Below are 27,992 nucleotides of genomic sequence, written 5' to 3'. Positions count from 1 at the left end.
CACTTGAGTTTGGGTAGGAGAGGCTTTTGCAAATCATATTGTAAGAAGGAGGGCACGTTCTCAGAAGCTCTGGCAGAGAAGTGCTGTGGATCCTTGATTAAGCTGAGGCAGTTTGCTGAGGATCCAATCCAGTGACGTGTGTCGGGCTCCTCCTGGCCTTTCTTCCCCTGCTGGGACCTTAGGGCTCCCACAAGCTCTGACCTCCAGTTGCCTTGGAGTGAGCCAGCTTCTGCGGCCCGTGAACCAGCCTCCATTCTCTCTGCTCGAGCAGGCGTCTCTGAGAAGCATCACTGACACAGAGGAAATATAATGTTGGGTTGAAGCAGGAGACCTGGGGAGGTTTGTGTGCACACTGATGTGTGTACTTCGTATCAGTCACGTGGCAGGATCTTGCAGAAAGACTTCCTGGCCTCCTGAAGAAGCACAAGACAAATTGGGTTTAATTTCCAAGTAAGGCAGAAGGCAGGAGGAAGTGTGGTCTCAGGTGGTCCTGTAAACACATTGCGGCAGGTGAGAAGGTGAGCACAGAGAATGGAGATTTGCTGTGTGGACAAATGGGAGATCACGTTTTCTGAAGGAAAGATGGTTCTGCTTCATAAAGCTTATGGCCGCCTCACTTGAGCAATTGATTTGTTGAGTCTGCATTCAGTACTCGGTGAGAACAACTAATTTCAAGTAGGAATGATTGTACTCAAGATGGTGGTTTTCTTTCCTGTGGAGACGGTTAAGGACTTGGCATGCCGCAGTCCCCTCTTCCCCCAGTGTGGGTACATGCTGGTAGCTTGATTTGTTTTTGATTATCTTTTTCCTCTCAAAGCAAGAAACCCAGGGCATTGTCCTCTCCTTCCCCAGCTGCCCCGCCCCTGCCTTGAGGGGAAGTCTACTAACACAGAGTACTACCCACCAGCTCACTATAGAGGAAGTGGCAAGAGCAGCACCTTCGCCCTTGGAAGGGACTGGGTCCCAGCTTTCTGACTTCAGTGGTGACTGACTGGCGCTGTAAACTCCCAGTGAAATGAGACCACTGTACACTTCAAAACTGAACTCCGGAAGAGGGAGAAAATAGAGTCAGGAGGGGCAGGTTGGTCCGAAGATGACCCTACTGTTCCTAGCCTTTCAGCCATTCCGGTAGCAGCACTGAGACACAGCAGGTGGGTGTCTAAGAGGTGAAGCTGGAGGAGAGGCAGAGTGGCCTTTGGAGCTCCTCCTTCTCCAACTTCCTAGCAGAGAGCCAGGGCAGCCTGCTCCCCCATCCCCAGAGTCATCTGGTGAGTCTCCTATGGAACAGGATGAGGGCCAGGGGTCCTTAGTTATTTCAGTATATTCTGGCAACACAGTTTTCCAATGATGTCAAACAACACATTACGTCGAGGTTGGAGACGAGGCACACAATGGGGGAAAATGCAACTCTTGGCCCCGGGGAGAGCCTACCCGCCGTGGGGTTCACTGAGGACTTCCCAGTGGTCTCTCCAGAACTGGGGTCATTCAGAGGTGATTGAGAATAATTTGAGAAGTATGTCTATGGAAAATGTCTATCTTGATGGGAATTTTTAAAATGCCTATCCCAGGGAAGAAGAGCCCTATATTTTTTTCCACCGAGTGTTGGTAAGGAATGGCCAGCATGTGTATGTTAGGCCGGAGTTCTTGATACTGGGGTCTTGGAAAATCCTGTGCTCCGTAATCCCTCTTGTACATTCCGCTCATTAACTTGCCTGCTAACTATGTAATTGGAAAAATCAGAATCAAGCAATTGAATTAATAAACTTGCATGGAGGAAAACAAGGTCTGTTGGCTAGCCTGAGTTACAGCATTATAAAATTTGTGTTTTTCCTTTAATTTTTGTTTTTGTCTCCCTTCCTAAAGTAATGCCAGCTCTGAGGCTTTTTTTTTTTTTTCCACACTTGGTGTAGTGATATTAATTGATGTGAGTAGAAATAGTCTCAGAGTAAATTTTTTCATAACTAAGGTAATTTCAGTCTGTCCCGGGGGGTGTCTGACTTTTGCTTAGTAACAGAAAAGTTTGCATTAAATATAAAGTGTTTTTGGGTGGTATATATTAAAAGGAAAATATTATATGAGCATAGTCCAGGTAAGGGAGCTCATACCCATATAGTTTTTTGAAGAGTGGGAAATTTTCTTTTTTGGGGGGGATGTCTGCTAATAGGGGATGATGGAGAAAATGAATGGGCATGCACAACAGCTGAAAGAACTAAAAAAGAACCCCAGTAAGGACCTATACCCCGAAAGAGTCCTGTTCCACCCTGTGGCTAATAGGACTGGCTTACAGAGAAATACTTTGTTTCTCTTCAATCATTTCTAAGCATATGGGTCCCTACTTCTGCTGGACCAGCTGGTGATTTTTATCGATGATCTTGTTTTAGCCAAACTCGGGCCCTGAACTGGTTTTGTCCGAAGATGAAAAAAGTGACACTGAAGATAAGGAAGAGACAGAATTGGGCGTCATGGAGGATCAACGGAGTGTAATTCTTCATCTCATTTCACAGCTCAAACTGGGAATGGATTTGACCAAGGTAGGTTGGCATGTCCCACTGGGTTTGCAGCCCGTGGCTTGGGTTCTGTCTCCCTTCACCTCCCCAAGCCTCTTCTACTCACATTCTCATCACCGTGGTGAGACTGGGGAAGTAGAGTGGGGAAAAAGGCCAAAATGGCATTTGGGCATGGATATTCCAAGGGATAATTAGCAAGGATGTTTTTGTATCAGTGCTCATCCCAGAGCACGAGTGTTGCATTGGACTCTGTCCTAGCGTCTAAAGAAGTACAGGAGATGATAGGGAAAATTCAAGATAAGATTTCTTTGTTTCCTGCTGTGTTCTAGAGAAGATTGAAGATGCAGAGACAGATGTGGCATATTGGCCCCAGAGAGAACAACGGGAGGAAGGAAAACGGCGACACCAGGAGTGAGGCCACTGTGAGCCTGGCCACAGCCTCCTGCCAACTGGCATTAGCTTTAACGGCTGGTCCCCAAAGGGCAAGCTTGTTGGGAACTCGGATCCCATTACCCACCTGCAAGGAAACAGACCTGTTGTTTGGTAGAAGAGCAACTGGCTCTTCCTGGTGCTGTGCTCAGCCAGGATTCTTCCTAGGGGGCAGTATTAGGAGAACCTGGTGTCCTGACTACAGATGGCAAGTTGTTGGGCCCCTAGAGATCCTCCCTCACCCCGAGCCATGGCTTCGTTCTGGAGGCAAGCAGGGAAAGCAATTCTATATGTAGCTGAAGGGTTGCATGGTGGCATGGGTCGGGGGGGTGGTGCCCACCTGCTTACATTTCTAGCCAGATGCTGAATCCTGATGCCTCCCTGGGAGGGTGCGGCGAGATGGGAGGGAGCAAGCAGGGCCCTAGCCCGGTGCTGGACTCGTAATAGGCGCGACATCACTCTTAACCTTAGGAAGCTGAGCGCTTCCTGTGTGATGAGACTGTGTGGTATGGTAGATGGACAGCTACTGGGGAGAGACCGGGGGAGGGTATGCTGGGAAATGGAGGTTCTAGAATCTGAAGGCCAGCCAGAAAATGGTGGGCATGCTTGAGATGGTCCACACCACTGAAGGTACCTCCCCGTGGAAACTGCTGTCAGAGAGGTTGGGTTGTTTGGCTGCTCTGATGGGTCTGGATACCACAGGTTCATCTCAGACTGTGCTGGAGGCCAGAGAACCAGGAAGGGGAGGGGAGGGGTGAGTGTGAGATACTCTTTGAAGAGGAAGATGACAAAATGATGACTGACCGCTTATGGGGGACCAAGGAGTCAGGAGCCTCCAAGAGGACAGAAAAGCCTTTTCTGTGGAATGTTTTCTGCATTTAAATGTGAGCGTCTGATATTCTGGGAGACTGTAGCACTCTAAAGAAAATGGTGGCCCCATGCTGGGGAGGCCTGACCTCAGAAGGTTCCCTGCCTTTGCCGCTCTCAGCTCTGTGCTTGGATTTGCTCACTGTGCTGTAAAGACCTGGTCTGTGTTACCCTGCCTCATTCCCTCCAATTCAGCCTTCTAGCTCTAGAATGGTCCTGTCCTTTTTTGCTAGAGGAATCATTTAAATTTTTATTTCTATAGATTTATTTTAAAGATTGATTTACTTATTTTAGGGAGTCAGAGCATAGGAGGGGAGGGGCTGAGTGTGGAGCCTAATCCAGGTCTTGATCCCACGACCCTGAGATCACAACCCGAGCCAAAATCAAGAGTCGAATGTTTAACTGACTGAGCCACCCAGGCGCCCCTAAATGCTTGCTTTTTTAAAAGCCACTTTTTTACTCTTTTGGATTTGTGGACACTTCAGATAGTGCTTGGGTTAAGATCTGGTGGAAGGAATGAGGGTAATAATATAGGCTAGTATGATCTAAAACCACATTTCCAAACTCTGGGTCGTGACCCATTTAGTAGGTTGTAAAACCGATGTAGTGGGTCAAAGGATCATTTCTCAAAAATGAAGTAAAACACCATGGAAAATCTCAGCATATACCTCCCATGAAATTTTTATTTCGATTCTGTGGATGCGTGTGTACTAGGTCACAACGTAAAACATATTCTCGTTGTGGATTGTATGAAAAAATATTTGTGAAGCCTTGACATAGAATCAGGAATGATCTAAGAAAGAGAATGTCAGAGACACTGAAATTATCCAGGTCAGATGTGGAGAAACACAATAAAATAACGAGAGGGCTCCATTACAGCAGGTTGAGCATCTCTGAGACCTCACGTTATGGCTCTCTTGTTTTAAAATAAATCCTAGGAGCCATGCCTCTCCTGTTATTATTTTGTTAGGATATAATTGCTTTGCATTTCGGAAGCCCTGGTCTATTCCTTGAAGAGCAACTGTTAGGTTTATCGAATACTCAGCTGGCTATTTGAAAGGAAAGCTTTTCTAGTCTGAGGTGCACTAACTTACTTACTGGGAAGGAGCTATTATTCGAAAACCAAGGGAAAAGTTGATGAGCTGAAATGCTTGTGACAGGAAGAGGTAAACCTTTGATTGCATTGTGGAAAGGTTGATGACTGTCTCTCTTTGCTCACCACCCCCTTCTCTTTTCTTGGCATTTGCCTATGTCATGACATTGAGCTTGTACCGGATTGGCAGGGGACGAATGTAGCCGGCATCTGAGGAGCAGGCACCTGGCTCTTCTTGACTCAGTAATGGATCTCTGGTCACTCTCCATAAAACGAGTACACCGCCCCATCTTTGAGTTGGTGGCCAGGATTGACCCATCCACCAGTCACCAGCATGGCTGGGTGTCCCATGTGATGTTGTGCCCAGGTTAATTAGCTGTGGTCCCCAGATTGGGCCAGTCTCCTGGGCGTGTGACCAGTGGAGTCCCACAGCCCCCATCTCAGAGGCAGCCTGTGCTCAATAGAATGTTCTACTGTTGCTCTCTTGAAATTTTTTTCTTTTCTTTTTTAGAAACTTTTATTTATTTACCTGAGAGAGAGTGTGAGCACGAGCTGGGCGTGGGGGGGAGGTTGTGCAGGGGAAGAAGCAGACTCCCTGCTGAGCAGGGAGCCTACTTAGGGCTCCATCCCTGGACCCCCGGATCATGACCCTAACCAAAGGCAGACACTTAATGACTAAGCCATCCCAGGCATCATCTCTTGAAATTCTTAATAACTTTGAGTAAGGGAATTTTCATTTTCATTTTTCACTTTGCCCCCACAAAACATGCAGCTGGTTCTCCCACTGAAAGCACCCCTGGCTGCCTTCCCCGCCTCAGCTACACTTCCGCAACCCCAAGTTGCTGGTGACTACCAACTCCATTTCCACAAATTGTGGGTAGCCTAGAAGGGAAAAGGAGAGAGAGAGAAGGAACCACAGAAAGATGGCGGGCCACAGAAGGGCGCTTTGAGGAAGGGACATTTAGGTTGAGCCCAAAGGCTGATGGGCATTAGTGGAAGCAGCGAGAGGGCATTCCTGGCAGAAGGAACAGCATGGGCAAAGCCGGAGAGCATGAGGCAGTGTGACTGGAGTCCAGTGCATGCTGGTGAGGGGCCCGGTTGAACCTGAAGTGGATAGTGGTGTCCAAATCCTGCGCAGCCTCGTGGGCCATGTGAAGGAGGGTGAACTTGATGCTGAGGGCAACAAGATAGCTTCAGAGAGTTGGACATAGGCGAGAAATACAAGGAGGAGGGACTGTGCTCCGCCTGGCCTCCAGGGAGAGGGACCACAGAATGCTGGGTGGAACCGGAGGTCTGTGACCTCCTTAACCTCCACGTCAGGGATATCAAAGACAGTAACGCGTACATTCACATACTTATGGAGACATGCACATGCCGGGTAGTGTTCTAGACACTGGGAGTGCAGCTGTGAGCAAACATCCAGCATCCCTCCTGGAGCTCGTGGGAGGGAGGAGGCAGACAGGAAGAGAGAGAGAAAACTGCAGCAGAGCAGGGCTCGATGGAGGGAGCTCCTAGGACACGGTAAGGACTTGGGACTGAGTGACGTGGTGGCCACTGGAGAGTTTTGAGCGAAGAAACAGTCTACTTGTGAGGGATTGTTTTGACCCTTGTGGAAGGTGAACGGGGGTGCAGGCGAGTGGGCTGCAGGCAGCGGGGGAGGGGTAGACACAGAGGAAATGAGAGGTGATGGCAGAGTGGTAGGGACAGATTTGGGGTGTCCCCACAGGATTCAGATGTCCTGGTTGCGTATAGTCCGGATGCAGAGCATGTGCGAAAGAGGTGTAGGAATGATTCTAGGATTCTGACCTGAGCCCCTACAGGAATAAAAACTAGAGTTGCCATTTGTCTCCATGACCAATTGCTAAGGAATTAACCACCTCAAAAGTCGTCGCTTCAAATAGCCGTTTTGTTTGTTCTCACTGTGTGGGCTGAGCCGGGCTCGACTGGGTGGGCCTGCTGTCTGTCTGGTCCATGGTCCATGGTCATTCGCATGTCTCTGGTCAGCTGGCAGGTTGGTGGTGGGCTGGACGTGGCTGAGACAGCTGGGCCTCTGTCTGTCTCTCCATGAAGTCTTAGGATCTCTACCCGTGTGTCCTTCCCGCATGGTCTTTCTGGCTGGGAAACCAGACATCTTACAGGGTGAACTCGAAGTTCCCAGAAGGACAAGTGTGAAGCAGAGGAACCTTTTTAAAACTTGGGCTCCAGAGTGGCACAGTATCACTGTCTCTGTACTGATTAAAACAAGTGTGCTTTGCAGGAGCCGTGGTTCACGTGGTGCCCCTGACGGCCACCGCCCTTGCAGGGTAGGGCAAGACCATGGGAAGAGCAGGCTGGGGGATAGCACGAATTCCTCATGGGTCTCTTAGTTCTGAGATGGGCATCCAAGTAGAGAGGATGTGTAGGCAGTTGGCATAGAAGTTCTGAGTGAGGTTCAGGCACAAGGCTGAGAACAAACAAGGAACAGAGGATGTTTGAAGCCAGGAGGTGGGAATGAGTCCTGCTAGGGAGTGAGTGAAGATACAAGGAATGTCCAAGGACTGAGTTCTGTGATGCCCCAATTTGTAGAGGTTGGGGTCATGAGAAGGATCCTGGAAAGGAGGTTGAGAGGGCCAGCTAGGAAGGTAGGACAGAAACCAGAGAAGTGTGAGTTCCCAGAGCCATGGGAAGGGAATGCTTCCAGGAAGAGAAGAGCCGCCGGCTGTGTGGAACTGCTGCGGGGTGTCCAGAAAGACTGGCCCTGGAAACAGACCATCGCTTTTGTTTTTGTCAGGGTTTGATGGGGTGGCTTTAAGGGAGATTAAGAGAACAGTGATGGCGGAGAGGAAGGATGAATATAGTAAAAGGGGAGCAGAAAGTTGGGTGGAAGCCAGAGGTGGACCTGGCCTTGGGAGGCTTCATTTCTGAAGGTGTCTCGGTGCTGGTGGGAATAGAGAGGAGAGGGGTGGTGGCTGCAGGAACCTGAGTAGGAGTTGGGCAGGGGATCCAGAGCATGGGCAGAGGGTCCCCCTTGGACAGGACAGTGCAGCCATTGCCTCTGGGGAGCAGGCAGAGCCAGGGTGAAGCAGCTGGCCCTGAGCCAGACTGTCAGGGCTGAGCCTGAGTTCCCTAAACCGAGTGCCTCAGTTTCCTTACTGTGACCCCGGGACAGCTGTACTTTCCGTGGGGCTGCTTTGTGCGCATGTGTACCTGACGTGCGAAGGCATCAGTGGGGTGCCTGGTGAGTGCCGCAGGGGAGCTGGCTCTGTGACGATCGTGGGCACACTTAGTGCACTGCTTCACTTATCCCAGGGACCACAGAAGCAGGGGGGTCGTGTGATACGAGGGAGGGTTGTAAGAGATTTGAGGAGGCCAAACACGGCAGCAAGGAAAGGAGTGATGGTCTCAGGGCAACTTAGAAGGTAGGAGGATGGCCATACCCTCCCACAGGGGCACTTAAGTTTGCTCTAGGTCACAGACGTAAAGTGAGACCCATCTGCGTGTTGTCTCGTCCCCTCCAGGGAGGCGGAGCTGCAGGTTGAGGCATAGAGAATGAGAGGAGCTGGATTATGGCAGAGTTGAGCTTCTGGGGGAGAAAGTGGCAGAGCCTGGGGGTTGGGGGCAGGGATCAGAGGGGCTAAGTGTAAGGCGGGGCCGTGGACTCCATGCCCACATGGCAGGAAACGAGGTAGGGGACAGAACAGGGTCGTCGGTCTGTTGGTCTTGGTGGGGCTGGGATGAGGTGGAGTGAAGTGGGACATCTGGAGTAATGGGTGGAGAGTGGCACGCTGGGAACTGAGGTGGAGGAGGGTACAGTTGTGGGTAGCAAGGTGACCCACCTGGACTCCTCTGTGGGGGGAGGAGTTAGCCAAAACTCCCAATTTTATGGGATCAGGTGAGAGGGAGATCTTCTAGAACAGTGTATTTCGTGTTGTTCCGGATGGCCCAGCTGAGTCCATAGAGTAGGTGGGAGTCTCGGGGATAGAGATTGTGGTTAAAACTCGTGCAAGGCAAAGGGAAGGAGGATTGGGCTCTCCTCAGGTGAGGAGGTCCCTCTCCTGAAGGTACACAGTGCCTACCCCATTCTTACCTGAAACTGGGTTCCCCTCTTAGTGTCAAGCCAAGAGACATGATCAAGCCAAAGACTAGGAGAAAGAAGGATTTTACTTGCCACAAGTAAAGGAGAACACCAGGGATGTTTCCCAAAGCAGTGTCTCCCTGAACAACGAACCTGGGGCAGTTGTAAGCCAAGGGTGCATACAGAGTGCACACTGGTGAAGACAGCATGGAATTGGGGCAGAAGTCATCTTAAGGTGACAGAGCTTAGGTCAAAGTCAGGAGGGTGGCAAGGGTCAGCATCACCAAATTTCCGTCTCCTCTCGGGCCAGTGTCTGAGTGCCCAGGGGACTTTAGAGCCCACAAAGATGACTCAAGAATGTGTACCCAGTCCAGGGAACTTTAGAGCCCACAAAGATTATTCAAGTCCACTTTTACCTCTGAATCCACCCTGGGAGTTTTACCACAGATTTATTGTCTGCAGTAAGGCTATCTCCTGGTCTGAGAGGGGCAGGTCCTACCTTCTTTCACTAGGTAGTGGGAGGTGAGGGGGTGCACCTCAAATGACCTTTCTAATGTCAAGAAAGCTAGGTCTTCCTCTTTCTTTTCCCAGGGACCCCTAACACTTTCTGCTTCCACCAGTAATTACGACAGACAAGATTCTCTCTTTGTGAGAGAGGCTGGCTGAGATAATTCACAAATTTCTATGATCCGAAAGAATCACTTGAACTGCTGCAGTAGCACCATTTGTAAAACCAGGTGGAGATCTCGTGGGATCTGACCCCACAGATCCCACCACGCAAACAGCCATGTCCTCACCGGCGGGCTTGGGGAAGAGAATGCTGTCCTTGCTCGTGTACTCTTTTTTTTTTAAAGATTTTTAAAATTATTTATTTATTTATTTATTTATTTATTTGACAGAGATAGATCACAAGTAGGGAGAGAGGCAGGCAGAGAGAGAGGAAGGGAAACAGGCTCCCTGCCGAGCAGAGAGCCTGATGTGGGACTCGATCCCAGGACCCTGAGATCATGACCTGAGCCGAAGGCAGCGGCTTAACCCACTGAGCCACCCAGGTGTCCCTGCCCGTGTACTCTTGACTGGCTGCGCAACTTTCCACAAAGTTGCTACACAGTCTTGGATGTACTCAGCTACTAGTGTGATGGGACATGTGTGTCTCTGCGGCTTCTCGATCCTAGCAGGAGGGAGCAGACATCTTGGGCATACAGGTTCTCTCCTTTGATGGTTTTAGTAGGTTAAATTTCCAGGTTTAGTCATGGTATGCCAAATATCAGTGTTGCTATACTTCAGCTCCTCCTTCCAACGGGGAAGTTTTTAGGAGGAGGGTCAGAAGAGCCAGGGTTTGCCCTGGAAATGAAGCCCCACTGGTGTTGCTATGGATTTGCAGTATCCTATTCCCTCCAAGTATTGTGTTCAGTAACCTTCCCGATGCCTTTGGCTCTTCTCTCCAAATCTTGTTTTGTTTTGTTTTAAAGATTTCATTTATTTAATAGAGAGCGAGCGAGCGAGAGAGAGAATGAGTGGGGGGAGGGGCAGAAGGAGAGTGAGAAGCAGACTTCTCAATGAGCAGGAAGCCCAATGTTAGGCTTTATCTTGGGACTCTGGGAGCTGGCATTTTAAGGAAAGCCAGGGGAGTGTTCTGTGGGCTAAGAACCCTTTGGCATGTGAATTATCTACCCTTTATTTTGTAAGGTTGGAGTTTCGCGTTCTTTCCCTGGCTCTCTTAAAGGACTACAGAGATCTGTCTCGGTGGGTGGTCTCAGCCTCTCTGTGCCGGCTCCTTGGCACTGGGTGGGTCCGCCAGGCTCAGGACAGTTACATAGATGATTCTCAAGGTTCTTTTTTTTTTTTTTTTAAAGATTTTATTTATTTGACAGACAGAGATCACAAGTAGGCAGAGAGGCAGGCAGAGAGAGAGAGAGAGAGAGAGGGAAGCAGGCTTCCTGCGGAGCAGAGAGCCCGATGCGGGGCTCAATCCCAGGACCCTGAGATCATGACCTGAGCCGAAGGCAGCAGCCCAAACCACTGAGCCACCCAGGCACCCCAATTCTCAAGGTTCTTGAATGAACGGATGTGTCTTTGGAGAAAACTGCACCTGCTCTTGGTCTTTCTTTGCAGAAGCCTGCTGCGTTCCCTGTTCGGGGGAAGAGACTCTTGCGACTTTCTCTTTGGACCCTCTGACTCTCTCAGCGATTGATTATTTTGAAGTTCTAAGAGTCCAACGTGGAGATTAGTTGCTTCTAGATTGACACAACTTTAAATGTAATTAATTGTTCTCTGAGTCCCAAATGCAGATCTTTTTTTTTTTTTCCCCTCTTTCCCCAAAGTAGTTCATTGTCTTAATTATGTTAATGGGAGAAAAGGCAGCCCTTATTGATGGCTCGATAAATTCTCCAGTAGGAATCCCAGCCATTTGGATGCTGTCGGTCTGCACAGCTGGGCCATCACTCACATCTCCATTGCAGGCAGATAGCCCAATTAGCACCCGCCACTTCTTGGCTCTGTATCTCCAGTGTCCACTGCCCAAGGAACAGATGATGAAGTGACTTATTTACAAAGGCATGCACACACACACACACACACACACACACACACCCATAAGACAGGGAAATCGTATGAGAGAGAGAAATCTGCTTTAGAGAAAAGCATCTTATCATGCTTAAAATGTTCAGGGTGCTGTTTTGTGTGTGTGTGTGTTTTTTAAGATTTTATTTATTTATTTGACAGACAAGCAGGCAGAGAGGCAGGCAGAGAGAGAGAGAGAGAGAGAGAGAGGAGGAAGCAGGCTCCCTGCTGAGCAGAGAGCCTGATGTGGGGCCTGATTCCAGAGATCATGACCTGAGCCTAAGGCCACCCAGGCGCCCCAGCGTGCTGGTTTTAAAGTACCAGAAACACCAACCTGACAGACCGACAAGGGGTGAAAGAAGAGATTGTCCTTCCACTGCCAATCCATCCTCCTCCGTCTCTCTGGGTATTCTACCTTTTCCAACTCTGACAAGGCAGTTGACAAGGCAATGACAGTATCATTTTCAAGTGTAGAATATATATCCAAGGGGGTTGGCCTTGCTGGTGGCTGTGAGACCACATTCCCTGGGTCTGCCATCTGGGGAGGGCTGGCTCTGGAAATTGGTAAGTTCTCAGGTATCACCTGAGCTGAAGGCAGCCACTTAACTGACAGCCCTCCAGAAGTACCCCCCACTCTTGTGATGCTGTCTACTACAACAAGCATTGTGGATGCCAGGGTGGAGATGTTTGGGGTGTGGTGAAGATCTGAAAGAGGGAGTTGCTGGTTTAGTCTTGGAAGCAGGAGCCCTCAGAAAAAGCTTCACAGAAGAGGATACCCTTGAGAGGAATAGCTGGTCATTGTTTGGACAAGGCAGGAGGAGGCTGAAAAAAGGAAAACAGGATTTGAGTGTGTGTGTGTATGTGTGTGTGTGTGTAGGGAGGGGTGTGTAAGGGGAGGGCTGGAGGTGGAAAGTGAGGGATCATGTCCCACTAGAGGGAGGTGGGAGGGGGGCAGGCTGGACTTCATTTATCTCTTGTAGAGATTCTAGAGAGATGGGCCTGGCTGTGGTGTGGAGAAGAAATCCAGGTGGGTCTGACAGGAGGGAGGCCAGTTGGGAAGCCATAGCCGCACTTTTCCCAATGGGGGCGCCGTGCTTGTCTTTCTTCATTGCTGATGGTCTTCCTCCCCGTGGTAATAATTTTTGGATAGGTGGATTGCCTAGTCATTCCAGGAGGAGTAGAATAGGCCAGAAGGTGTAGGGTTCATGGGTCCCTCTTTCCTGTGGGCCACTTCTTGCTTCCCACTTATTTATTTATTTTTTAAGATTTGTTCATTTATTTTAGAGCATGGGCACAGGCAATTGGAGGAGGAGAGGAACAGAGGCAGAGGGAGAAAAAGAGTCCCCACTGAGTGCAGAGCCCAGTGAGGGGGCTCGATTCCAGGACCCTGAGATCATGACCTGAGCAGAAATCAAGAGTTGGCCGCATAACCGACTGAGCCACTCAGGCACCCCCTGCCCCTGACTAATTATTCAGTGACAGTAGGTGAGGTGGCCCAGCTGTCCCAGTTGTTCTGTCCAGTGAACTCTTACCTCCCTAGTCCACTGAGGGAAAGAAAATGCTGCCATTGGCCAGAAGAAGATACTTGTGCCATATCAGGGGTAATGGGAAGAATTTGGGTGGCAGTTGGGAACCCCAAGGTTCCTGTGTGGTGCCTTCCCTCACCTCTCCTGTGAATCTGGAGCATTGGACTCCATCACCCTGAGGGTCCCTTTCTGTTCTGGTGCTCAGTGATTTGGGGTGCCAAGTGGAGTTCTTTTTCCTTGTTGTTTTGTTTTAATCCTTCAGCTTCTGAGTTCAGAAATACTAGTGGGGGGAACCGTCTTATGTTCTTGCCCTTTTCAAAGGTCTGTACTGAGAGGGTAATAATGGTAGCCAGTTCTTTCCTCATAATTTTGTTCTCGAGTACACACTTGACAATGGTCCTCGTCCAGAGCTGGGATTGTTGCTGGAGAAGCCCCAGTCTGCAGGGGCAGAGAAGGATGCAAGCCAAGGCCATGGAGCCCCCTTCATGGGAATTGAGTCCCTCAGGGCTGACCATCCTCCTTGGAATTCTGCCCTTTCTCTCCCGGGTTCCCTCATGATCACAGGGTCCTGCCAGGGAAGGGAGGGGACAGGAAATGGGGTGGTTTGGGGAAGGCCTGGAGATGGAGACATTTGTGTCGTCTTTTCCATTTTAGATGGAAGTGTTTAGATTGGAGGTGTTTGTTCCCAAGGCTTGTTAAATCCAAAGTCCCTGCGCAGCCTGTCCATCCACTTACCAGAAGGTTCTGTATTAAGGGCCAGCCCACTTCTCTGTAACCTGTGCTTATTTCTTCTGGCCCAGCCCTGCTGAGCAGGCTTCATGCACAGTCCCTCTCCTCTGTGGCAGCTCTCTGGACATTTGCTGGCTTGCTAACTGGCCTTCCCTCCCAGAGACCTGGGTCAGGGGCTCTTCCTCACTCCTGCTCTGCTCTGATCATGTCGGGATTTGTATGCTAACAGAGATCTTCTAACAGAGATCTCCAAATAGACCCTCTCAGTGGTGGTGGTGGTCGACCTGGACCCCCTCTTGATGCAGCACCCGCAAACCCCCAGTGTCCGTGTTCGTGGGGACACACTGAGCAACCCCCTTGGTTGTGTCTGATGTCAGAAAGGAAAGTACAAAGTCCTTCCGAGCTCTTCTCTTCACATCTCTAAGTAACGAGGAGTAAAAGAGGGTTTTGTGCGAGGGCAGAGAGTGGTGGAGCGGGAGGCAGACACCGCCATTTGAGTCCCGGCTGAGCAGGAGCCGCTCCGAACTGTCTCGACCGTGAAATCGGGTTGGCTTTATGCTACCCCTGCAGCCACGTCTCCAACCTTGTTTTCTTGGACATAGTTTCCCCTGATGTTTGTCTAGGAGTCCAGAGAAACCATGCTCTGGCTGAAGCCACATTGGGTTTGCTAGGTGGAGGTTGCAGCCTCCCGTGTAATCACAGCATCTCCTGTTTTTGTCTCCTTGCCAACACAGGTGGTGCTTCCCACGTTCATCCTGGAGAAGCGATCCCTGCTGGAGATGTACGCAGACTTTATGGCCCATCCGGACCTGCTGCTGGCCATCACCGCCGGGGCCACACCAGAGGAGAGAGTCATTTGCTTCGTGGAATATTATCTCACGGCCTTCCATGAGGGCCGCAAGGGGGCCCTGGCCAAGAAGCCCTACAACCCCATTATCGGTGAGACGTTTCACTGCTCCTGGGAGGTTCCCAAAGACAGGGTCAAGCCAAAGAGGACTGCCCCCCATTCTCCTGCTGGCCATGAACAGCTGACAGCTGAGGACCCTTCCAAAAGCTACAAACTGAGGTTTGTGGCCGAGCAGGTGTCCCATCATCCCCCCATCTCCTGCTTCTACTGTGAGTGCAAGGAAAAGAGACTGTGCGTCAACACTCATGTATGGACCAAAAGCAAGTTCATGGGCATGTCCGTGGGCGTCTCCATGATAGGGGAAGGTAAGCCATGTCATACGTTTGATGGAACTTGGCTCTTACACGGTGATGTTTGCACAGCTGATAGATGATGGATGCCTGTGTGTGTGGAGTTCTTTGTTTTTATTTTGTTTTGGCATTGGGGGCTGGCTCGGTGGTAAAGAGGGACAGATTTTGTTATTTTGGGATGAGGCCCTGGTAATTTCTCAGTGGGGCCCAGGTTGTAGGCGAGGTGGGATACACTTAGGTCATTGACACACTATACGTGTTATGCGGCCCACCTTATGTACTATTTTTATTTTCAGCTTTGCGTGAATTTTTTTTTAAAAGATTTTATTTATTTGACAGAGAGAGACACAGCAAGAAAGGGAACACAAGCAGGGGGAGTGGGAGAGGGAGAAGCAGGCCTCCCACTGAGCAGGGAGCCTTATGCAGGTCTCGATCCCAGGATCATGACCTGAGCTGAAGGCAGACGCTTAACGACTGAGCCACCCAGGTGTCCCTCAGCTTTGCATGAATGTTAAGAATTGGCTCCAAATCTGTGAAGACACATTTTTGTTCATTCTCTCCGGTGTTCTGGCTCACAGGAAGAATAACAATGCTGCCTATTCCGAATCTCCTGGTAAACATTCCCAAGGCAAATCTCTGGTTTCTGCTAGAGATTTCTGAAGCAAGAACAATGTAATCACACCCTGTGTGGCTCTTGCATTCTTATTTTAGCAAATAGCTGTGAATGAAGTTTACTCATTGTTGGAAGAAACCTGTAAGAGTCCTTGTCACACTGAGGCGTGGTTCTCCAACTTCTCTGAGTCACGGATTCCTTTGAGGTTTTGAGACTATGGATTCTCTTCTTGGGGAAAGGAAAAAACCCAATGCAAAATTGAGTCTTCAGTTTCAGGGAGTACATGACTCCTTGGAAGTCCACGACTCCTTGGAAGTCCTTCTGAAAGCCCATGAGATGAGAACACCTCTCGTTCACTGAGGGCATTTTTATTGAGTACCTACTAGATGCCAGACATTGTGTTAGGAGATAAGGATTCTTGTAGAAACAAACTAGAACCCCCCCGCAATCTCTGTCCTCATTCAACTTCCATTCTACTTCTGTTTTCCTGGTAAATAAAATTATGTAGGTTGTGTGGGAAGGTGTAAGGTCCTGTGCAGAAAAATAAAGCAGGGGAGGGACTGGGGAGCAGTGGAGCTGGGGCAGGGGAGCCTCAAGATGGGATGCGCTGGTGGCTGGGAAGGCCTTTGATTTTGAAACAAAAATCTGGGTGCAGGAGATTCCGATCTCATCCTGTTTTGTTCCTTATGCTAAGTCTCCCACATAATGAATTACTTGGGGGTGAAATGTGGGTTTGGGGGAGGAGATGGGGTGCAGAGTCCACTCACACCTTCGGGTCCACTCACCGCCCAAGTGCGTCGATGGCACCTTCTTGAGAGACCTGTTTCAAGTGTGTTTACTCCTATGCTCGCTTCGGCAGCACATATACTAAAATTGGAACGATACAGAGAAGATTAGCATGGCCCCTGCGCAAGGATGACACTCAAGTGTGTTTACTCCTTTAGCTCTAACGGGGTGGTTCAGATAGCTTACTGGTTCGTTTGTGAAACGAAAAGTGCCGTTTTTGGTGGCAGGCACACCGCAGGGACTGGGACAAGACGGAAGGCCCTGCCCTCAGCTGACGACCGAGGCGTGAGTCACAGAAAACAAGGCACCTGCAGGAAACGTGCCGTGTGACTGGCACTGAACCGACAAAGCAGGACGGGGTGATAGGGAGTGGGGTGCCCAGCAAGGGGGTGCTGCCTCTGTTCATAGGACAGAACTCCACAAGAATGTAGCCTTTTTTTTTTTTTTTTTTTTTTTTAATTTTACAAAGCAAGAGAGAGCCTAAGTAGGGAGAGAGGGACGAGGGAGAGGCAGGCTTCCTGCCCAACAGGGAGCCTGATTCCGGGCTGGATCCCAGGACCCTGTGGGATATGACTTGAGCTAAAGGCAGACACTTAATGACTGAGCCCCCCAGGTTCCTCCAGAAGGCAGCCTTTGAGCAAACGCTTGCCGGGGGTGAGAGAGGAGCCGTGTGGACACTGGAGGAAGGCTGCTCCTGGCCAAGAGAGCAGGAGGCTCGGGGGCCCTAGGCGAGCATGTGAGACGGGCTGTTCTGGGAACTTTGTGGTGGCTGCGATGGCGGGAGGAGAGGGGACGGGTCAGAGAGGGGGGCCACGGGAGGCTAGCTCGGGGGTCTGCCAGGACTCGGGCTTTTCCCCTGAGTGAGGTGTGAGTCTGTGGACAGTGGACGTGGCTGGAACGCATCCCCAGGGCTGCTGGAACAGATGAGGGGGAAGCAGGGAGGGCCCAGGGGCACAGCTGGAGGGAGACAGACAAGTCTTTTCTTTTCTCTTCGTCCCTCCCCTGCCCCACACATACTTGCAGTCATTAGCTAGGGTAAGGTGCTCAATGAATAGAAGATCTTCTAATAAGGGTAAATGCACTTTCAGGTACACGGGGAATTTATTCCAGTGCCTTTCTGGGGATTCCCCTGCGCTCAGAGACAGTGCCTGCTGCCCCGTGCCAGGGCAAGGCAAAGTCACAAATTCGTAAAGGAGAGCCTTTATGGGACCCTGAGTCAGGATTCTTGACATTGGACAGAGATCTGGAGATTTTCCATAAAGGTGAAGATTTGCAAATCTAGGGATTTAGGGAGTTCTTCAGTCTGTGAAACTCTCTCTCCCCAGCTGTCCACCTCAGGAGTGGGCTCTGGTGAGGAGGCTGTGTATAGACAGACGTGTTGCTTATCCTGTTGTCTTGCTAGCTCGGTCCTTCCGGCACATTCTACGCCTCTCTCCCCTCTTCCCTGGGTGCTCTGTTACCCTTCTCTGTCCTGGGCTGGGGCTCCTTCCTTCACCCCACAGCCTATGTGACCAACATCCATCTCCTCTGGAACTTTACTTGAGAAAGGTGGGTCCTCTTACCCCCAGTGTGTCCCCCACTTCCCACACCGAGGTGAGCCAGCACCTTCACTTTCTCTTATTGGTGGTGGTTGTTGAGTGAGAGTGGCTCAGAGTGGGGGCGTCTGATGTCTCAGAGTGTTTTCTCCCCTGTTCCCAACAGGCAGCAGATGGGGCCTGGGGCCTTGGATTCACTTGGCACAGCCGTGGGCATGCTGGGCAAAGCTCTTAATGCAGTGGGAGGGAGATCATCTAACACCCTCTCCTGAGACCCTCACTGGAGCCATCGCTCAAGTAGAATTAGAATCTGTTGCTCCCAATTCTACTTGTTTGAGAATTCTACTTAGAACTTCTCAGCAGAGGTGAATCAGGGAAGAAAATTCTTGAGAGACACTCTGGAAGGGTCCTCCATGGACATAGCCCTTTCTGGCCACCCAGTGCACTCCTGATGTGGATGGACCTGGGAGGGGTCAGGGGACCTACCCCTGGCTCATTCTTGTGAGGCCTTAAATTTCCCAATTCCTTCCAGAAGCTACATCCCCATTCATATTAATTAAATGTGCACTCTGTAACACTCAGGATCCTTATTTTTTCCTAGCAAATACTTTTTATTTTTTTGGCTTAAACAACTGAAATTTATTTTCTCACAGTTCTGAAAGCTAGAATTCCAAGATCAAGATGTCAGCAGGTTTGGTTTCTTCTTCCTTGGTTTGCATGTGGTCATCCTTCTTATGTCCTCATACTCTTTCTTCTGTGTTCTTAATTCCTGGTGTCCTCACAAATACCTTTAAAAAAAAAAAAGATTTTATTTATTTGAGAGAGAGAAAACACAGAGAGGGAGAAGCAGGCTTCCCGCTGAGCATAGAGCCTGATGTGGGGCTGCCTCCCAGAACCCTGGGATCATGACCTGAGCTGAAGGCAGACGTTTAACCAACTGAGCCACCCGGGTGCCCTCCCCATCCCCCCAGAAAATACTTTTAAGTGTCCCCAAATTTTGGAGCAGAAGGTTCTGGTTCCTGTATTCAGAGGTCCGTTGGGGGAATGGGAAGCCAGATTTTCTCCCCCCCCCCCCTCACTAATTCCTTGTACTGATCTAGCACATTCCATGCATTTGTTGATTGGGTCTGAAGTACGGTTTTTTCCACCCCCTCTTTCTTAAAAATTAGATCTTAGGATGGGTCCGTGGGGAAGTAAGTTTTTATATGCAAATACGTGGGCTAATCTTTTAAAGTACTGCCTTTAGGCTGGGCCATATTTGGCAAGGACAAAATGCCATTATGCAGTGCTTCGTTGGGGGACCCCCTCCCAGGACCCTCCACCCTGGCTCTCAGACCCCTAATTGACAACACACTGTTCTGCGGCCCCCCCAACGCCCTGCAGCTTTCCCCCCAGGGAAGCAAGGCCCCTCCGCTCATTACCCACTCTGTGGGGGAGCTGAGGCATATTCAGCTGCACTTACAACCTGCTCCCCACAAAACTCCGGGGCCAGAGCCCAGGAAGTGGCGCAGCTTAATTGGGTCTGTGGGAAGAGGCAATTAGTTCTAGCTCATTCTAGCAAGAGAATGCCACATGGGCCTGGTGATTGGGAGTGCCAATGCTGCCAGGCCTGCAGACCCGGCCCGAGCTCCTTCCTGCCACTCGGTGCTTCCCAGGGACCCCGTCCTACTGGAAAAGTTGGGGTTCCTCAGAATGAGAGCAGGTGTGAAATTATTTCAAATGTATCAGTTTGGAAATCTTAATGTGTTGCCTTAATGTTGATTGGTGAATCAGTCTGTGGAAATTAAAATGGAAATCTTTCAGCTTGAAAACTAACCGTGATGTAGAAGTATTGATTATTTGGCATTTTTTTGGCTTCTCTCAGCTCTTAGGCTAATTAGAAAGACTTTCATTTGTGAGCCCATCTGTAAGTCTGGTTTTAATATAGTCTTTTATTCATATTAGGGACAGGTTTTTTTTTGTTTGTTTTTTTGTATGTGTTTTTTTGTTTTTTTAATGCAGCCCTGGAAGAGGAGTTAGGACTGAGAAGGCATAATTGCAGGTGATTAATGAGAAAGCACACATTTGTGGATTTTTAGAGAAAAACCAAAGGAGTGTGGTCTCCCCAGTGCTTTCCTATCAGCTCAACTTTGGGGCTCCCTGATGTCTGTGGACTTCAGGTTTGCAAGAGATTTTTCTTTTTTTTTTTTCTTTTTCTTTCTTCCAATTTCTTTTTCTTTTTTTTTTTTTTAAGTAGGCTCCACACCCAGGGTGGAGGCCGGCACAGGCTGAAAGCAGGACTCTCAGATCACGAGTCAGATGCTTAACTGACCCAGCCACCCAGGTGCCCCTGCAAGACATTTTTCTAGAACTGAGTGAGAAAAGGACACCTCCCACCTCTCCCTTCACCCATCATGTGTCTGACCCGCTGCCACTTTGTGATTCGCTCTTTAGTCCCAAATGGAAATACCCCAGCTCAGGGTTCACCCACCAAGAGAGCCGCCCCAGAGAGGGAGGAGTAGTTAGCATAGAAAACCTCCAGGATTTTAGGAGCACCTGGGTGGCTCAGTGGGTTAAAGCCTCGGCCTTCCGCTGGGGTCATGATCCCAGGGTCCTGGAACCAGCCCCGAATAGGCTTCTCTGCTCAGCAGGGAGCCTGCTTCCCCTCCTCTTTCTCTGCCTGCCTCTCCACCTACTTGTGATCTCTGCCAAATAAATAAAACCTTTAAAAAACAACAACAAAAAACCTCCAGGATTCTAGCTGTGTTCCAGGTGGAGGCTTTTAACTGAGTTCTAGAATCACTCTCTTCTCTTCACTACAGCCCTGTGAGGTATGGATGCCATCATCCCTGTGTCACGGATGAGGAAACTGAGACACAGGCTGGTGACTGACTGAGGGCTTGGAAGGACCCCCCCCCCCCCCCGCCCCGCCAGTCGCCAGCCCCAGAGAGATCTCCATCTCATCCAGCCCTTTAGGAACACTTGGGGCCTAGGATCCGTGTGAATATGTTGTAAAGAGAGTATCAGCTGTAGAACCCTATGTCACCAAGTTGATGTTGGCAAATGAGGCCAGGAAGGTGTGGCACGTGGAGCCCAGGATGTGTGGCCCTGGCCTGAGAAGAGGCTGCTGGCGGGCTGGGTGGCAGGGTGCGAGCCCCCAGGTCACTTCCAGCTGAGGCCTGGAAGGGCTGACCACCCAGGGATGCTATAGCCGTCAGAGCTGAGATGGTGCCCTTGAGGACACATTGGCCACCTGGGAAGGCTTCTACTGCTAGTTAGCATGGAGCCTGGGGATGGACAGTGCCAGGGAAGCTTCTTCTCCAGGACCTCGGAGGCAGGCCCACTGGAGATGGACAGCCTCCTCTGCGGGGATCCAGGGGTCCCCTCTCAGCTGCCACAGACCCAGAGACCCTGCAAATGTGGCTGGCCCCAGGCAACCTGGAAGCTTGTGGGTAGAACTGGGCCAGGGAGGAAGGTCTGAGGTGGCCTCTCTCTCCCCTCAGCTTTTCCTTCTGATTTTCCCTGCCTGTTGGTGTTCTACCTATTGTCTGGTATTAGCTGTGATTTTCCACCTGCTCTGGGCCTTCTTCTCCAGCAACTGAACACAAGGAAGTCAGACACAATGTGGGCTTTGAAACAAAAAGTGTGTCAGCCCCGACTGTTCTCCTTTAAGGGTCCTGCTCAGAAACTGTAAGAACTGAGCCAGCAAAGGGCAATTCTCTTGCCAGACACATCGTCCCTCTCCGTAGGCTCACAGGGCAAGGCCTCCAGGGCATCTGAGGAGTCTACTGGCTGCCCCTAGGAGGAGGGAGGAGGTACGTGGGAGAGCATTTGCTGGCCTGGGGCCTTGACTTTCTCAGAGCTGGGTTAATTCAGGTACAAGAACTAAGGCAAGGTGGAGAAGTGGGGAGGAGGGCTGCTCTGATGTTCAGCATATTTGGCACAACATAAATGCACAAATAGCGTTTATGTTACATATATTCAGTTATACTCCTGGTGGGGGGCGGGGGGAAGGAAGGAGAGAGAGAGAGATTGAGATTTAAATGCTGCCACGATATCTGTCCCCCAGTCCTGCCCACGTGATTGTGAGTGACCCACAACCTCAGCTGCTGCATGTGCCCCACCTGCTTAAGCCTCCTCCACGCACATGTTCACGCGCGTGCGCACGCGAGTGTGTCAGCCCCGAACAGCAAGCCCCCTCCCTGTTTCTGTGGCTCGGTGGAACTGACTTTCCTGGAGTTAACAGGGAGGGTTTCTGCTGGTTGTCGGCTATCTGCAGACAGTAGCCCATCGACGAGTAAGGGGATGGTCAAGGATAAATTAAATTATAGTTGTACGCTCCTTCAAGTGTGACTTTGGCGACTTAACACTCAGGACTCCACTGTACGATTTAGTCCCATCTGTCCTCAGCACCCCAGGCAAGCTCATCAGTACTCATCAGTACATCAGAGAAATGCACGGTCTCTCCTGGGGACATTCTAGCTCTAGTTCATGCTGATGCTTGTCTCGCCTCAGAGGGAAGCACTGCCCAGCCAAACTACTTAAACTGTTTCAGCTTCCTCATCCTTACTTAAAAATGAAAAGTACTGCCAAATGGGGTCATTGTGAAACTTAAGGGACATAATGGGGAAGTCCCCCAGGGATGCCAGGCAGCCAGAAAGTGCCACCTCACACGGGCACCACTGACCCCGGGATCTGGGGAGGGGGGATGCCACCAGCATGGGCGGAAGGGCAGCACATTCCTTCCTGGGACGCACAGTGCACCCGCAGATGGCCAGGCTGGGAATGAGCTGGGACAGAGAGCCAGGCCACATGCAGGTCCCTGAGCCCCAGGGCTGGAGTGGGAGGCTGAGAAGGTTCCTTACATGGAACACATGTCAACTCATAGCCTGGTTCGGGGGCCTCTGCTGGCCTATATGGGCCTCAGGGTGCAGTGAAATGCTGCCCCTCGAGTGTGGGTGCCCAACCTGGTGGGCCAGAATGAGGGCTGGACTTAGCCCTTGAGGGCACGTTGTGCAGCACATAAACTACACAACAGTAAACAACTAGACTCCCAGCCCTGGGAGTTTGTGTATTTAAATCAAGGCTTTCGTGTCAGCTTTTGAGAGCTTGGTGAAACCGTGGCCCCTTTCCATAAACCCATGCACTTTTGCATTGTCCCAGAGGACTAAGACCTCTCCACACCTGATGCTTAGACCCTAGGTTGGAGACCCCCTGATCCACAGATGGGGAGCTCATGTGGATAGTGCCTGCGCCTGGCTGCTGATAGCAGTGTCCAGTCTGAGTTCTCTAGCTTCATGAGAACTGTGAAAGTCTGTGCTGCTTTCAGAAAAAGGCAGAAGTTCTTTATATGCTATTTCAAAGGGCAAAAGAAGATCTGGGCCCTGCTGCATTGGCCAGCCTGCACACCTACACCTACTCCCTCCCTTTTGCACGTGGGCCCTTCCCTCAGCCCTTCCCAGCTCCCCAGTCTCCTTCCCACCATCGGCCCTTTGCACCTCCTCTTCCCTCTGCCTGGACTGTTTCTCTCGTCTCTCTACCTTCTCAACTCTTACCTGATCCAAACGGCCCTTCCTTAGGGAGAATTCTGTTCCCTGGAGGCCTCCATGGCACTGGGCCCTTCTCCCTCCTCTCATCAGAGTCAGTGATTAATGCCAACCTTCCTTTTCCACTGGAAGGAAGCAAGTGGGTCTGTTCACTATTGTATTCGCAACGGTGTCTGGCACACAGGAGGGCAGGGATAAATACATACGCAGTCGGTGAGCGGCTCACCTTTGCAGAGGTGGGAGGTGTTTGGTTTGTCATCTTCATGTCTTTTGATCCCCAGCTGCCCTTGTCTTGTGTGCCTGACTCTCTCCTCCTCTCTCCCTGGAGGTGTGCTGAGGCTCCTGGAACATGGGGAGGAGTACGTGTTCACCCTGCCCAGTGCCTACGCGCGGTCCATTCTCACCATCCCCTGGGTGGAGCTCGGAGGCAAAGTGAGCATCAGCTGTGCCAAGACGGGGTACTCGGCGACAGTCATATTCCACACGAAGCCTTTTTATGGAGGGAAAGTCCACAGGTAGGATGCCGCCCCGGAGGCTGTGTGCCTTCACATGATACCCTGGTTTTCTCTCCTCCAGAGGCAGCTTGTATTCCAACCATGGGAGGAGTTAGCAATCAAGATAGAGTGAACACACCTTTTTTTTTTAAATTTATTTTTTACAAACATATGTATCATTAGGCCCAGGGGTACAGGTCTGTGAATCGCCAGGTTTACACACTTCACAGCACTCACCATAGCACATACCTTCCCCAATGTCCATAACCCAGCCACCCTCTCCCTACCCCCTTCCCCTCGGCAACCCTCAGTTTGTTTTGTGAGATTAAGAGTCTCTTATTCATTTTCTCCTTCCCTACCCACCAAACCTCCAACTTTGCCTCTCAACTTCCTCATATCAGGGAGGTCATATGAAATTGTCTTTCTCTGATTGACTTATTTCACTCAGCATAATACCCTCTAGTTCCATCCACGTCATCGCAAATCGCAAGATTTCATTTCTTTTGATGGCTGCATAGTATCCCATTGTGTATATATACACCACTTCTTCTTTATCCATTCGTCTGCTGATGGACATCCAGGTTCTTTCCATAGTTTGGCTATTGTGTACATTGCTGGTATAAACATTCGGGTGCACGTGGCCCTTTGGATCCCTATATTTGTATCTTTAGGGTAAATACCCAGCAGTGCGATTGTGGGTTGTAGGGTATCTGTATTTTCAACTTTTTGAGGAACCTCCATGCTGTTTTGCAGAGTGGCTGCCCCAGCTTGCATTCCCACCAACAGTGTAGGAGGGTTCCCCTTTCTCCGCATCCTCGCCAGCATCTGTCATTTCCTGACTTGTTAATTTTAGCCATTCTGACTGGTGTGAGGTGATATCTCATTGTGGTTTTGATTTGTATTTCCCTGATGCCGAGTGATATGGAGCACTTTTTCATGTATCCGTTGGCTATCTGGGTGTCTTCTTTGCAGAAATGTCTGTTCATGTCCTCTGCCCATTTCTTGATTGGATTACTTGTTCCTTGGGTGTTGAGTTTGATAAGTTTTTTATAGATTTTGGATACTAGCCCTTTATCTGATATGTCATTTGCAAGTATCTTCTCCCATTCTGTCAGTTGTCTTTTGGTTTTGTTGACTGTTTGCTTTGCTGTACAAAAACTTTTATCTTGATGAAGTCCCAATAGTTCATTTTTGCCCTTGCTTCCCCTGCTTTTGGCGATGTTTCTAGGAAGAAGTTGCTGTGGCTGAGGCCGAAGAGGTTGCTGCCTGTGTTCTCCTCAAGGATTTTGATGGATTCCTTTCTCACATTGAGGTCTTTCATCCATTTGGAGTCTATTTTTGTGTATGGTGTAATGAAGTGGTCCAGTTTCATTTTTCTCCATGTGTCTGTCCAATTTTCCCAACACCATTTGTTGAAGACACTCTTTTTTCCATTGGACATTCTTTCCTGCTTTGTCAAAGATTAGTTGACCATAGAGTTGAGGGTCTATTTCTGGGCTCTATATTTTGTTCCACTGATCTATATGTCTGTTTTTGTGCTAGTACCATACTGTCTTGATGATGACAGCTTTGTAATAGAGCTTGAAGTCTGGAATTGTGATGCCACCAAATCTGGCTTTCTTTTTCAACATTCCTCTGGGTATTCGAGGTCTTTTCTGGTTCCATATAAATTTTAGGATTATTTGTTCCATTTCTTTGGGGGAAAATGGGTGGTATTTTGATAGGGATTGCATTAAATGTGTAGATTGCTTTAGGTAGTGTAGACATTTTTACAATATTTGTTCTTCCAATCCATGAGCATGGAACATTTTTTTATTTCCTTGTGTCTTCCTCAGTTTCTTTCATGAGTATTTTATAGTTTTCTGAGTGCAGATTCTTTGCCTCTTTGGTTCAGTTTATTCCTAGCTATCTTATGGTTTTGGGTGTAATTGTAACTGAGATCAACTCCTTAATTTATCTTTCTTCTGTCTCGTTGCTGTATAGAAATGCAATTGATTTCTGTGCATAGATTTTATATTATGACACTTTACTGAATTTCTGTATGAGTTCTAGCAGTTTTGGAGTGGAGGCTTTGGGTTTTCCACATAAAGTATCATATCATCTGCAAAGAGTGATAGTTTGACTTCTTCGTTGCCAATTTGGATGCCTTTAATTTCTGATTAAATGTCGTCTGATTGCTGAGGCTAGGAGTTCTAGTATATGTTGAATAGCAGTGGTGATAATGGCCATCCCTGCTGGGTTCCTGACCTTAGCGGAAAAGCTCTCAGGTTTTCCCCATTGAGAATGATATTCACGGTGGCTTTTTCACAGTTGGCTTTGATAATATTGAGGTATGTATCCTTTATCCCTACACTTTGAAGAGTTTTGATCAAGAAAGGATGCTGTACTTTGTCAAATGCTTTTTTAGCATCTATTAAGAGTGTCATATGATTCTTGTTCTTTCTTTTATTAATGTATTGTATCACATTGATTGATTTGTGGATGTTGGACCAACCTTGTAGTAGGAATAAATCCCACTTGGTCATGGTGAATAATCCTTTTAATATACTGTTGGATCCTATTGGCTAGTATCTTGGTGAGAACTTAAGCATCTGTGTTCATCAAGGATATTGGTCTGTAACTCTCTTTTTTGATGGGGTCTTTGTCTGGTTTTGGAATCAAGGTAATGCTGGCCTCATAAAATGAGTTTGGAAGTTTTCCTTCCATTTCCATTTTCAGAACAGTTTTAGGAGAATAGTAACTAATTCTTCTTTGAATGCTTGGTGGAATTCCCCTGGGAAACCTTCTGGCCCAGGGCTCTTGTTTGTTGGGAGATTTTTGATGAATTCATCAATCTCCTTACTGGTTATGGGTCTGTTCAGGTTTTCTATTTCTTCCTGGTTTAGTTTTGGTAGTTTATATGTTTCTAGGAATGCATCCATTTCTTCCAGATTGTCAGATTTGCTGGCATATAGTTGCTCATAATATGTTCTTATAATTGTTTGTATTTCTTTGGTATTGGTTGTGATCTCTCCTCTTTCATTCATGATTTTATTTATTTGGGTCCTTTCTCTTTTCTTTTTGATAAAGCCTGGGGGGGTTATCAATCTTACTAATTCTTTCAAAGAACCAGCTCCTAGTTTTGTTGATCTGTTCTATTGTTTTTTTTTATTTCTATTTCATTGATTTCTGTTCTGATCTTTATTATTTCTCTTCTCCTGTTGGGTTTAGGCTTTCTTTGTTGTTCTTACTCCAGCTCCTTTAGGTGTAGGGTTAGGTTGTGTATTTGAGACCTTTCTTGTTTCTTGAGAAAGGCTTATATCACTATATATTTTCCTCTCAGGTCTGCCTTTGCTGTGTCCCACAGATTTTGAACCATTGTGTTTTCATTATCATTTGTTTCCATGAATTTTTTTTTAATTCTTTAATTTCCTGGTTGACCCTTTTATTCTTCAGTAGGATGCTATTTAGCCTCCATGTATTTGGGTCCTTTCCAACTTTACTCTTGTGATTGAGTTCTAGTTTCAAAGCATTGTGGTCTGATAATATCCAGGGAATGACCCCAGTCTTTTGGTACCAGTTGAGACCTGATTTGTGACCCAGGATGTGATCTGTTTTGGAGAATGTTCCATGTGCACTAGAGAAGACTGTGTATTCTGTTGCTTTGGGATGGAATGTTCTGAATATATCTGTGATGTCCATCTGGTCCAGTGTGTCATTTAAGGCCTTTATTTCCTTGTTGATCTTTTGCTTGGATGATCTATCCATTTCAGTGAGGGGGGTGTTGAAGTCCCCTACTATTATTGTATTCTTGTCGATGTGTTTCTTTGATTTTGTTATTAATTGGTTTATGTAGTTGGCTGTTCCCATGTTAAGGGTATAGATATTTAAAATTGTTAGATCTTCTTGTTGTACAGACCCTTTGAATATGATATAGTGTCCTTCCTCATCTCTTGTTATAGTGTTTGGCTTAAAATCTAATTGATCTGATAAAAGGATCACCATCCCAGCTTTCTTTTGATGTCCATTAACATGGTAAATTGTTTTCCACCCCTCACTTTAAATCTGGAGGTGTTTTTGGGTCTAAAATGAGTTT

General features: G+C 48.8%; 1 protein-coding gene across 5 annotated transcripts in view; it reads left to right on the top strand.

Moving 5' to 3' along the window:
• Positions 1-27,992, top strand: part of OSBPL10 (oxysterol binding protein like 10) — a 313,824-nt gene that overhangs the window by 274,978 nt on the left and 10,854 nt on the right. For all 5 annotated transcript variants that reach the window (XM_082724181.1, XM_082724182.1, XM_082724184.1 and 2 more), the window contains 3 exons: positions 2,382-2,531; positions 14,502-14,979; positions 23,752-23,938. In XM_082724181.1, coding sequence (XP_082580307.1) covers positions 2,382-2,531; positions 14,502-14,979; positions 23,752-23,938 — 815 coding nt within the window. The remainder of the gene's footprint in view (positions 1-2,381; positions 2,532-14,501; positions 14,980-23,751; positions 23,939-27,992) is intronic.

This window comes from Mustela nivalis (assembly GCF_964662115.1).
Source record: "Mustela nivalis genome assembly, chromosome: 1".
Classification (NCBI taxonomy): domain Eukaryota; kingdom Metazoa; phylum Chordata; class Mammalia; order Carnivora; family Mustelidae; genus Mustela; species Mustela nivalis.
This window is presented reverse-complemented; position numbering and strand designations above follow the sequence as displayed.